The 12,110-nt window shown below is 43.0% G+C and overlaps 1 protein-coding gene across 1 annotated transcript; it reads left to right on the top strand.

Moving 5' to 3' along the window:
* Nucleotides 1-5,510: 5,510 nt before the first annotated feature.
* Nucleotides 5,511-9,898, top strand: slitrk2 (SLIT and NTRK-like family, member 2). Its single transcript, XM_034884014.1, has 2 exons — nucleotides 5,511-6,118; nucleotides 6,277-9,898. Exon 2 carries the CDS (start codon nucleotides 6,331-6,333, stop codon nucleotides 8,989-8,991), a length of 2,661 nt encoding a protein of 886 aa, XP_034739905.1. The 5' UTR covers nucleotides 5,511-6,118; nucleotides 6,277-6,330; the 3' UTR covers nucleotides 8,992-9,898.
* The last annotated feature ends 2,212 nt before the right edge of the window (nucleotides 9,899-12,110 follow it).

Below are 12,110 nucleotides of genomic sequence, written 5' to 3'. Positions count from 1 at the left end.
AATTGCCTTGCCTTGCCTTGCAATGGGCTAACAGCTAATATGCTAGTGTGTAAGGAACATGCTAGCTCTAACTATTTATGCTTTCAAATAGTTAGGCAGCTTGGTTGCTAATTGATAATAAGTTAACAGGTTATTCAACAGACCCATTTGTACCATTATCTAATAGCAGAGTAAGTGAATGGTGCAAAATGGCTAATGGACTAATTCACGTTGTAGGCAAAAGTAAACAAGCCACCTTCAATGTGATTTCAATGTAATTGATTCTGATTTAAATAAATGACTAGATTACAATTTTGACCTGTGCTGTTGTCTGCTGCTCCATAATTGGAAACAAAAATCAACAAGCCTTCATTCATGAAATCAGTTTCACTTTATTCAGTTCATCTGAAAGCCATGCTTGCCTTCTGGTCATCATGCCCCCGACCAACCGGGCACCACTAAATAGTTAGCTACACAGGAAGATTTCATACCACAGCTCTCAAGATCATGCTGCAGATGCCCTTCACAGAGGCAAGTGACATTTCTGTGCCGTGTAGCTGCAGAGCTGACTATTGGCTACCCACTGTATCCTACAGACCAAATACAACATGTTGACATTTATTGACATTTATTTGATCAGGGCCAGCCAGCTGGCCATTTGCTGAATCATGGGCCGGGAACCACCACTGCAGTCTGCTGCTCTGAAGAATCAAGAGAGCAAAAGGGAGTTCACCCATTTAACTGGACTCCGTATTCAACACACAATCTACCTCAGGTTCAAGTCTATTGATGACTTTGAGCAATAGTAATACACTGGAGCAAGACAATCCTTTCATTTGCAGCCCCCCAACTATTCTTATGTCGATGCTTTTGGCTGAGCCATCCTCATGGCTTTCTTCTTGGACTTTGCAGGGTTGAAATCTAAATGTAACTTGACTTTATTTATATAGCGTACTGTGTTTTTCTCAAAGTGCTCTGACACATTACATTCGCCATTCACACACATTCATACACTGTGGCCGAGGCTGCCGTACAAAGCCACCTGCTCATCAGATAAACACTCACACAAAGATTGTGCAGCATCAGGAGCAATTCAGGGTTCAGTGTCTTGCCCATGGACACATTCGACAAAGGACTGCATGGCCAGCGATGAAAACACTAACCTTCCAGTTGGTAGGCAACCCCTCTACCGCCTGACCCACAGCCGCCCTAACTACAACTGACTCCCTGGTTTTAGAAACCTACAGTTGTCCAAAATGTTACAACCCGATGATATCAGAAGGATCCAAAGCCTGAGGCCAGTGTTAGGACCATTGTTTAAAGGAAAGGCTTGTCTAGGCTATTCCTCACTACAATTACATAGGCCTTTCATCTGTTGCTGCTCTGTGTTTTCACCAAGGATCTATCTTGGACTTTAAAGGGTCGAAACTACACCTGCTTCCCTGTTAAGAAAACTAGCACTTGTACAAAATGTTGCAACACAATCAGAGCAGAAGGTTCCAGAGCCTAAGGCTCTTGGTATGGCCATTGCTAAGGAGGAGGGTTGGTTTATATGATTTCTTACTACAATTACAGAGGCCCTTTATCTCTTATATCCGCTATATCTGTTTTTTCTGCTTTGTTGTTTGTTAGTTTATTTTCTGCCAAAGCTGAACCTGAAGGAACTGCAGTCATTTGAAATGGACACACCCAGAAAATGCTGCCAGTCAAGTTCAGACCTTTTCTTTGCACAGATGTAACACAGTCCCTACACTCCTGATCAGTCAACCATCACAATCAACTCACTATTATCTGCTACTCATTTATAGTGAATACATTTACTGTGTCAATTAGTTAGTGGAAATGTGGTTAGCGGACTAATATAAAGTGAGATGAATTGTCCTTAAGGTGCCTTCTGCCTTTTTATCTAATCTGAAGGCCATTTGCGTCTTATTCAGTGGATGGGCCCTGTAATAAACTTAAATGAATTAGCTTTTAATTAACTCATAAAAAAACTAAGTTGGAGAACCCTGTGGGCTCAATAAGGGCCCACAGCTCACGTTTTACCCTGATGTCCACTAACAGGTTAATCCAGCCCTGGTCAAAGGGGTTCAGCCCTAATTCACTCATCATGCTGCAGAATAGATTCCTCTGTTTTGGACTCCACGGCTCCCCAGTTTCACAAAGGTCAGGTCTGCTCTTGGTAAAGAACAGTAAGAATTCATTTATTTTCACTAAATTTAAATTAACGTGAAAGATTAGTGTGTGTATTTACTTTGTCCCAGTCTTAATTATCTAAGTAATTATCTTCACTTGAGTTCCTGTGCGGGAAAATCACCGGACGCCACAATCTTCTGAACATAGCCATAATGAGAAATACAGAGAGTCTTGGGTGGAGCTTAATTAGCTTTGTAACAACTTATTTGGCAATGGCTTGAATGTAACGGATGTTCATTAATATCAAAAGGTTCCGCACTAAAGCTTTAAGTATTTTAAAGGTTTTGTTCAATTGCTATCAAGCATTTACCTCTACTTAAGACTTTTTTTAAACCTCTTAACACAGCAACCCACCTGCCTCACACAATTAGACAAATAGTGCATTTTCTACTCAAAACCACATTTTGGTCATTAAATATCAACTCTACATTTCAGAATGCAAAAAAAAATACATTCTTTTAACAAACTAACTCTATCAAACCTGACAAACTTGATTAAAAATCTAATCATTTGGTCAAAACACTAGCACACCCCCCCCAAAAAAAATAAAGAAAATCAGATAGTCAATCACAGTGACACAATGACGCTCTATATAGTAACCATTGATAAAATCCCAAAAACTGCATTACTTTTCATGTTTCAGATCTACCTGTATGCAATAGCCAATGTGAAATCCATTGCTTTTTTTGTAATTCATTTTCCTTTTACTTTAAACCACCCTATTGTGATGGCTTGAGGGTCAAATGTGTTCATTTTAGAAAAACAAACCACAGTGTGCATCGGTGTGTAAATGGGTGTGAGTGATTTCTGACGAGCAGGTGGCAGCTTGTACGACAGCCTTGGCCACGGTCTGTGAATGGTGAATGGTTCCTGTAACATGCTGTGAGTAGTTATTAAGACTAGAGAAAAACTACATAGAAACAGTCTATTTACATTTACAATGAGTAAAACCTTTATTAGCAACAGTAGTTATTAGCAACAGGAAATTACAGTCAGCAATCAACATATACTGTAAATGTTGGTGGGACCAACCTTTACCAGTACCTGTGATTTATATTTCTATCTTCATGTAATAAAGATTCTTATGAAGTTAAAAATGCTGATATAGTTTATCCTATTTCCTCTACTCCCTTTCTCTCTCTCCCTCACACACACACACACACACACACACACACACACGCTTCAGGTACAGTCCTCCTCAGTGGCCTGTGATTGACTTGACAAATGTGCTGTGGAGCAGTGCTCTGACAATATATACCCGGCTGGTCTCATGTGGAAACCCGGAGGCTTCTCCCTTCAACATGTCTTCTCCCCATCAATCATTGCTGAAATCTGAGGTGGCCATTATTCTCAATAAAAAAAAAGAAGCTGAATGCCACTCTCATCATTACATGCATCATTCTTTATCATCAATGCTACTGTGTAATTAGGATGATATATTCACAGGTTGGCCTCTATTGGATTAAAATCACAAATATTTGGGTAATGTCAATTTTTGGAGACCACAATGGCCAAACTCCAGAGTAGTAAGGCCATCAAATAGAACTGATTTCCATGGAAATAATGACTTGTAACAATCTATATTGTGTTTGTTTTACAAAAAAAATGATATTTACAAATTAAAAATATTCATACACAGTGTTAAGTGAAATGTCCAAGACAATTTTTTAGAGAGCCGGCTCTGCTGGACCTAGACCACGTCTGCGCAACATGCACTCAGCTGGACACTCAAGAACCTGCTGGGTTGTTAAATACAACTTAATTTTTTTCATAAAGACATTTATTTACAATTTAAAACCATCAGAACAGCCTTAAGCTTTCTTTTTTTTTTTGATAAGTGATGGATTTCATCCTTCTATTTAGTTAGCCTATATTTGAGCATCATCTTCCTGTCAATGGTCGTTTGCACTTGATCCTGAATTGTAAAGCACTTTGTAAAGTCAGTTTCAAAATATATTTAATAACTATAAATACTATACATTGTTAAAATAGTTTTTATCGAAGGAAAGAAGCACAACATCAACATGCAATTCCAAACTTTTGACCGACTGACACACACACACACACACACACACACACACATACACACACACACACACACACACACAATAAGACAATGTTAATGTATCACATTGCTATATTCTTGTAATACAGATTTATATCAACCTACTGCTGATATAGTTTATCCTGTTTCCTCTGCTCCATTTCGCTCACTCACACAAACACAAATACACACACACATATACAACATGCGTAAATGTATCATATCCCTATGTGTTTGTTGTTAATTTATTATAGTGTATTGCACTTTATTGTAAAACTGGTTCCTGTGTATACTACTCTCTGTCACAAAGGAAAACTGAGTACGCTGCTCCTGATTTGGTCTAAAAGTGTCATTCTTTCTCTGATAACAATGGCATGTTTAGCTCTGTGTACTGGCAGAACAAATGTCTGTGTGTGAGAGTAAGTGAGTGACAGATAAAGACTGAACCCAGGGAAATAGGGGAACTAATGAGAGAGACAGAGAGAGCCTGAAAAGAGACCTTTCCTGCCTCCTAGTGGCCTCATGGGTAAAATCAACAAAAACAAAAAAGCTCCTGATAAACTGACTGAAGAGGTGGCAGCAATACAGTGGATGTGGCTCTGAGTCCATATCATCACGTTTGCATGATTATATATTGTGTTGATTATATACCATCATACTTTGCTGTTGACGCAGATGTTCATCTAGAGGCTTTATGGAAATAAGTTCCTGTTGCGCATCAAGGTGTAAAGTTATGTATTGTGTATTGGACTAAAGGAATGCATGAAATGCTTTGGAATGGTAAAACTGAACATTTTAGCAAATAGCAAAAAAAAATTTGGAGCAACAAAAAGTAACTGCTTCCAGTTTCATGGTTGATTTTTTTTAACTTTTTTTTCTTCTTATAAAAGACAGGGGCCAGACAGATCGATGCTGTAATAACAATAACAACAATGCAAATAATAATAGTAGTAGTAGTAATTTTGTTAAGAACAAAAATTGTAAGTGAAAACAAGTGGCATTTGAACTATTTTAGGTAGAAATGTAGGACCTTATTTAAGATAAAACGGGATTTGATTTGAGGAATTTTTAGTCGAATCATTTTGGAGGAAAGTGGTCTCTTACTGCCAAGACACTGCTAGTACGCGCGCGTGTGTGTGTACGTGTGTGCGTGTGTTTGTATGTGTGTTGTGTGTGTCCGTTCATGTTGACTGTTTCGGTGACGTAACGGCCCCTGGTTTCCTCTCTCTCTTGTTCTCTCTCTCAGTCACTTACACACATACACACACACACACTCACACACACACACACACAAACGCAGTCAGGCAGCAGCAGACGCTCAGTACTGCTCTCAGTGTGCGGAGCGGAGGAGGAGGATCGACGGCACAGTAGTTATGCCTCAGCTCCGGGAATATATATTTCCCCTCTCTCTGTCAAGCGCGCTGCTTTTTTCCTCTTCTTTTCTCCACTAGAGTTCACTTTTACCGGTCTTCTTTATTTTGGGGAAGGCGATAAGGAAAGGCAGCCGCGCGTCATGGTGCGTCTCTGCGCATTATTTCCTGAATCTGTATAGAAAAAAAGTGATTAATTTTGCCTGGACTAAAATGAAGCGCTTTTTCTGTGTGAAGGAGAAGAGAAGCAGCGTTTCCCAGCCCGTGTCTCTCTCTGAGAATTTGGCTGCAGCTGCTGGTGATCTGCGTGAAGCCAATGAATAAATCGGCGCTCTCTATGAGGAAAAAACGGTTGCAGTAAGCGGCTTTTTCTCCCTTTCGTTTCTCCTCTGTCTCTCAAAATGTGCCAAGTCCATCCACCACACAGGATCCCGTTGATTTGCGACGGTTTAGCTGTTTTTGGTTTTCAGGATTGATTTTTTTGGGGGGGCAAGGATTTTGAAAAATAAAAATTGGATTCAAAGTGAAGGTAAATGGAGAGATGTCACGCTCCCGAGTGTTTTCGTTTGTGTGTGTGTGTGTGTGTGTGTGTGCGTGCGTTTGTGTGTGTGTGAGCACGTCAACCTCCTTTCCCCCTCTCCCTGCTCTGAGCACTCACCCTGTTTTCTTTTTTTCTTTCCATCCAAGGCTCACGCTGCAAAGTTAAATGCTGGATTCCAGCGACCGTTTTGGGCTGTAAAAATGCTGAGCGGCGTCCTCTTGCTGAGCGTCCTCACGGTCACCAGTCTGTCTCCGTCCGAAACGGAGAGCCGCAAAACTTCAGCCTCCAAAGAGATCTGCAAGAGCCGCTGCACCTGCGACGAGCGGGAGAACATCCTGAACATCAACTGCGAGAGTAAAGGATTTACCACCGTCAGTCAGTTCCAGGCGCCCCCAAATAAAATCTCCCAGTTTTTTCTAAACGGAAACTTCCTGTCACGGCTCAGCGCCAATGAGTTCGTCAATTATGGCAATGTCACCTCACTGCATCTGGGGAATAACGGCTTGCAGGAGATCCGAACCGGCGCGTTTAACGGGCTGCGCTTCCTGAAGCGGCTCCACTTGAACAACAACAACCTGGAAGTGATTAAAGAGGACACATTTGCGGGACTGGAGAGTTTGGAGTATTTACAGGCGGACTACAATTACATCAGCGCCATAGAGCTGGGCGCTTTCAGTAAGCTGAATAAGCTCAAAGTGTTGATCCTGAATGACAACCTTCTGTTGTCTTTGCCTCCCAACATATTCCGCTTTGTGCTCCTCACCCATTTGGATTTACGCGGCAACCGGCTCAAGATGCTGCCGTTTGCCGGGGTTTTGGAGCACATAGGCGGCATCATGGAGATCCAGCTGGAGGAGAACCCGTGGAACTGCACCTGTGATCTGATTCCCCTCAAATCCTGGCTGGACACCATTTCCGTCTTTGTTGGGGACATAGTGTGCGAGACGCCGTTCAGGCTGCACGGTAAAGACATCACTCAGCTCATAAAGCAGGACCTGTGCCCGCGCAGGAATGCTGGCGAGCGTGCCCACCCCCCCTCTGAATCTCACTTTCAAGGGGCCTTGCTTCCGACCTACCACCCGGGCGTGATCACCCCCACCCGTCCCCCAAAAGCTTCCCGTCCGCCCAAAATGCGCTACAGGCCCACCCCTCGCATCACAAAGGACAAACATGTCTTTGGGCCTATAATGGTTTACCAGACGCGCTCCCCTGTACCCATGTTGTGTCCCAGTGTGTGCGTGTGCACATCACAAAACCCTGACAGTGGATTGAACATCAATTGCCAAGAGCGGAAGTTGCATAACATCAGCGAGCTGAACCCCAAGCCCACGTACCCAAAGAAACTCCACCTGACCGGTAACTACTTACAAGTGATTTACAGAACGGATCTGACCGAGTACAGCTCGCTGGAGCTGCTCCACTTGGGAAACAACAGGATAGCAGTGATTCAGGAAGCTGCATTTGAGAATCTAACAAACCTCAGGCGGCTCTATCTGAATGGGAATTACATTGAATCCCTTTCTCAATCCCTCTTCGCTGGCCTGCAGTCGCTCCAGTATCTGTATTTGGAATATAACATTATCAAAGAAATTTTTCCACAAACTTTTAACTCTTTGCACAACCTTCAGCTGCTTTTCCTGAACAACAACCTGCTAAGATCGCTGCCTGACAATGTTTTCGGCGGCACTATGCTGACACGACTCAACCTGAGGAATAACCATTTCTCCTACCTTGCAGTGCGAGGGGTGCTAGACCAGCTGTCAGCGTTTATCCAGATCGACCTTCAGGAGAACCCTTGGGACTGCACGTGTGACATTGTGGCGCTCAAAAACTGGATGGAGCTGTCCAGTACCAGCGTTGTGGTTAACGAAATCACTTGCGATTCGCCGTCCAAACACGCAGGTCGCCTGCTGCGTTCGCTTCGCAATGAGGCCATCTGCCCTGAGCCCAGCGAGGCTCCCCCGCCACAACATGCACCCCCTACAAAAGCCCCAACGTTAATAAGCCCTGGCACTGAGGCCACCACCCCTTCCTCGTCTTTGTCTTTTAGCTCAGTCAGCCCCACCGAATCCCGAATCCACACTCCTGAGTTACACCCCGAGGTCCCACTCTCAGTCCTGATTCTCGGGCTTCTTGTTGTTTTTATCCTTTCAGTCTGCTTCGGCGCAGGGCTCTTTGTTTTTGTCCTGAAGCGGCGCAAAGGAGTGGAGCATGTCCCCACAGGCGCCAACAACTTGGATCTCAACTCTTTTCAGGTGCAATATGGCTCCTACACTCCTGAACCCACCCAAGACAAAACCTCTGAGAGCCACGTTTATAACTACATCCCCCCACCTGTGGGCTCCATGTGCCAAAACCCCATTTACATGCAGAAGGACGGCGAACAGGTGGCATATTACCGCAACCTGAAGGAGCTCAGCTTTGGGCCCCTTGACGCGAAGAAGGACGTCCTCAGCCCAAGGGCCTTCACAATCAGCAAAATGGATTTTACAGATAAATCGCCAACATCATGTGGTTTGGCCACTCCGGATCCTCCCGAGATGTTGTATCAAAACTTAGGGGAGAGGCCCCACAAGGAGCTTCCCACAGCTGCAGGCGCCCCTCCTTTCCATTACAACTTTTGCACTTTACCTAAGAGACCCTGCATCGTGCCTCCCTACGAGGCTGCGACAGCCCGGCGGCATATCACCAACCAGGACAGGTTGAACAAAACTGTCTTGTACGGGACCCCCAGGAAATACTACGGGGCTGAACACCTTTCCAAAAACAATGAGCACCCCCTTCTGCTCCCTGGGAAGCTAAAAACAGAACCAGACTACTTGGAAGTTCTGGAGAAACAGACTGCGATGAGCCAACTGTAAGATAGCAACAGCAATGCCCCCACCCCCACCTTCACCCCCTCCAGGTTCTGTGCAGCATTCATAATAATCACGCAGTTACTGAAGTAATAGCCCTCTCTCTCTATTTATCTATCTTATCTATCCGTGTTCATTCCTGCAGCATTGACTGGAAGCGAACCGAATTTTTGATGATCTTTTGTCTCTCTTCCGTTTCTTCTCTTTCTTTCTTGTCAAGATGTAAAAAAGAAGTATAAGACGTATATTATTATGCAGTTCTATATTTTTTCTCCTGGAAGGCATAAATTATTTCTTCTTTTTTTAGTAGTGAAATTCCAGAAGACTTTGATGATGGCAGGTATAACATGGGCAGGACTGTGCACAAATACGGCTTTGTGCTTTTCATAAAACTGTATTTTATTCTCCCTGCTAAAATTAGAAAATGTCTGAAATAATTATTCTTTGTGGAGGCGAGGTAATGCTACAGAATGACATTCCTGTACATACTTTTAGCATACACAGATAAATGGTGAGTGTTAAACCATAAAAGAGAACCTTTTCAAAATCCAACAAGCAGCAAAATCTTACTGTACTTACTCCAGAAAGTGCCTTCGCACTCAACTATTTTATCAACAATGCTCTGCAAAATGTTCCTTCTTTTTTTTTTAAGTGCTGTATTTTAAAGAATCAAATCTTTATGTAAAATAGAAAGACTTCTTTGTCTGTTTAAAAAAGAAAAAAAAGAAGAAAAAAATGAACTTGAGACTGAGTGTGAAATGATATGTGAGTTCTTGACGGGGAGATTTGTGTTATTTTGCTTTGAATATGAAGTGTGTTTGGAGATGTACAACTTATAGAGGATATTGTATGCTATAGGGGAGCAATACAGCGCGGCGAAATTGCGCCATTAAACTTTCACTGAAGCACTTTGTCAAGATCCTGAGCTTGAGTTGAATTTTGTATACAATGCTTGATTATTTTGGATGCTGTGGTGTGCTGTGGACTGCTCTGCTCTGTGGACGATGTGTGTGTGTGTGTATGTGTGTGTGTGTGTGTGTATTTGTGTGTGTGTGTGTGCGTGTGCGAGAGCAGTGGAAGCCAAAGGAAATGAAAATAGAGCTTGCCTGTAGCTCCTTCTCTAGTGATTGACGAGGTGGATTTTTGGGCCTCCTTCTAAGTTGAATGATAGCCATTGCTTTCATCTTTCCTCCCTGACACAGCATCTCAAGGTTTACTCTATATTCCCATCCACCCTCCACTCCATCCATCTGATGGTGCAAAGACCGCACTAATTTTTAGTTTGATGCAGAGGGTCAATATATTTCTCCAGCAGGACGTGTCAAAATATCACTGAGTGCTGTGAACGGATTGGGATCGTGAAGTTATGTAGATTGAAAAGAAGGACAAATGTGGCATCCTTTAACAACTGCTGCTTCTAGGGCACGGCAATCTTACAGGAGGGAAGAATTGTCATTAGTATAGCAATTAAAAGTAGTGAATTGTCCCTTGGGGATAAGCAGTAAAAGCAAATGTGCCGGTGGTGAAAATGGAGACCAGTCTGCAGTGCTGTCTCTGCTGGAAATCCTTTCCCACAAGATGCAGCATTCCTCCGCATCAGGCCATTCCAAACTGACAGCAGTTATGTAGATTGAAAAAAATGTGGCACTTTTAAACAGCTGCCGCTTCTCTGGCATTTGAATCTTACAGCAGGCAAAGAATTTGCAATTAGTATGGCAATTGACAGCCGTGGATTGCTCATGTGGATAAGGCGGGGAAAAGAAATACAGTCTGCAGCATAAAGAGCATTGCCTCTGCTAGAGACCATCTTTTAGGAAATACTGCACTTCTCTACAAACTGCCATTTAAAACTATTGCAAGTTTGTGCATGTGTGTGTATATGTGTGTGTGTAAGATGAGCCCTGTGCATTTATAGGCCTGGCCTCCTATCTTCTCCAGTCGTGTGACATGGACGAACTGTGCTACCCGCTCTAATGCTAATTCTGTTTTCTGTCCTTCAACTCGAGTTGACATTGGCTCTTTGTATCCTCTGTGAATGGCCTCCCAGCGGCCAAATTCTTCTCCACCCCCCACCCCCCCTTTCCCTTTTGTATGCCCAGCACCCCCCTCCACCTCCTCCTCTGTCTTTGTCTACGTATTTTTCCCCCTGCTGGATCTCTGCTGGCTATTGTGTAACTGTCCAAGGTGCTGAAATGTTGCCGGCAACAAGGCCTCATTCCAATTTAACGGCTGAGACCTATGAGCCCTGCGCAAAGGAGACAAGCAATTCTCTTTTTTGAGAGTTAGGTTGCAAAATGGTGTGCTTTGTGCTGGTCTGTAGATACAATTCATTTAAAAAAAAAAACAGGTTTGCTTGAGTGCATCGGGGGAGTCCCTGCATGTTGCATGTAAGCTGGTTGTATTTGCTGGTCTCTGTGTTGGTGACGACATGGATTGGTTGCCCTGAAGGATGATGACACATGGGAGACAGTACCTTCATCTAGTGTTTTTTTAGTTAATAGTTAAAGTACAACTCTATTACTAATTCCGGTTTCTTTTTTAAATAACCTCAGCCATCATTTCTATTGGTTATGACATCATTGTCAGTCATTTGATTGCTGAGATCTTGGAACAAAGTCTGACGTGTCAAACAGCAGCTTTTGATTTTGTCCCCTAGTTTCAAGGAGCTTTTCCACTTCCTTTGTGGAATGCATGAAAATTGGCACATTTTATCATACATTTTTGCATTCTTTCTTTTTTTAAGTGTGCTTTTTTGTGCCCATTTCACTCATTTTTATACACTCCTATTAGTGATACTTGTAAGACAATTATCTTTTTTTTTTAAGATTATTTTAGGCCTTTAATGGATAGGACAGTTGAAGATGTGAAAGGGGAGAGAGAGGGGGAGTGACATGCAGCAAAGGGCCGCAGGCTGGATTCGAACCCGGGCCGGCTGCGTCGAGGAGTGAACCTCTGTATATGGGCACCCGCTCTACCAACTGAGCTATCTGGGTGCCCAACTTGTAAGACATAGGGAGACAGCAAATGGAAAAATTGAACTCAGTCTGTTATCTTTAACTGATGTTAACAGCAGAAAGATGGGTACGAAATGTTCTTTGTCTATTAAATAAGATTGGTTAAACTTG

The sequence above is a fragment of the Etheostoma cragini genome, chromosome 10 (genome assembly GCF_013103735.1).
Source record: "Etheostoma cragini isolate CJK2018 chromosome 10, CSU_Ecrag_1.0, whole genome shotgun sequence".
In the NCBI taxonomy this organism is placed as follows: Eukaryota; Metazoa; Chordata; class Actinopteri; order Perciformes; family Percidae; genus Etheostoma; species Etheostoma cragini.
The sequence above is the reverse complement of the archived record's forward strand: the minus strand, read 5'-3'. Positions and strand labels throughout refer to the sequence as shown.

What these genes read in the sequence shown, in the direction of transcription:
- slitrk2 (XM_034884014.1), top strand. Translation starts at nt 6,331, where the DNA reads ATGCTGAGCGGCGTCCTCTTGCTGAGCGTCCTCACGGTCACCAGTCTG.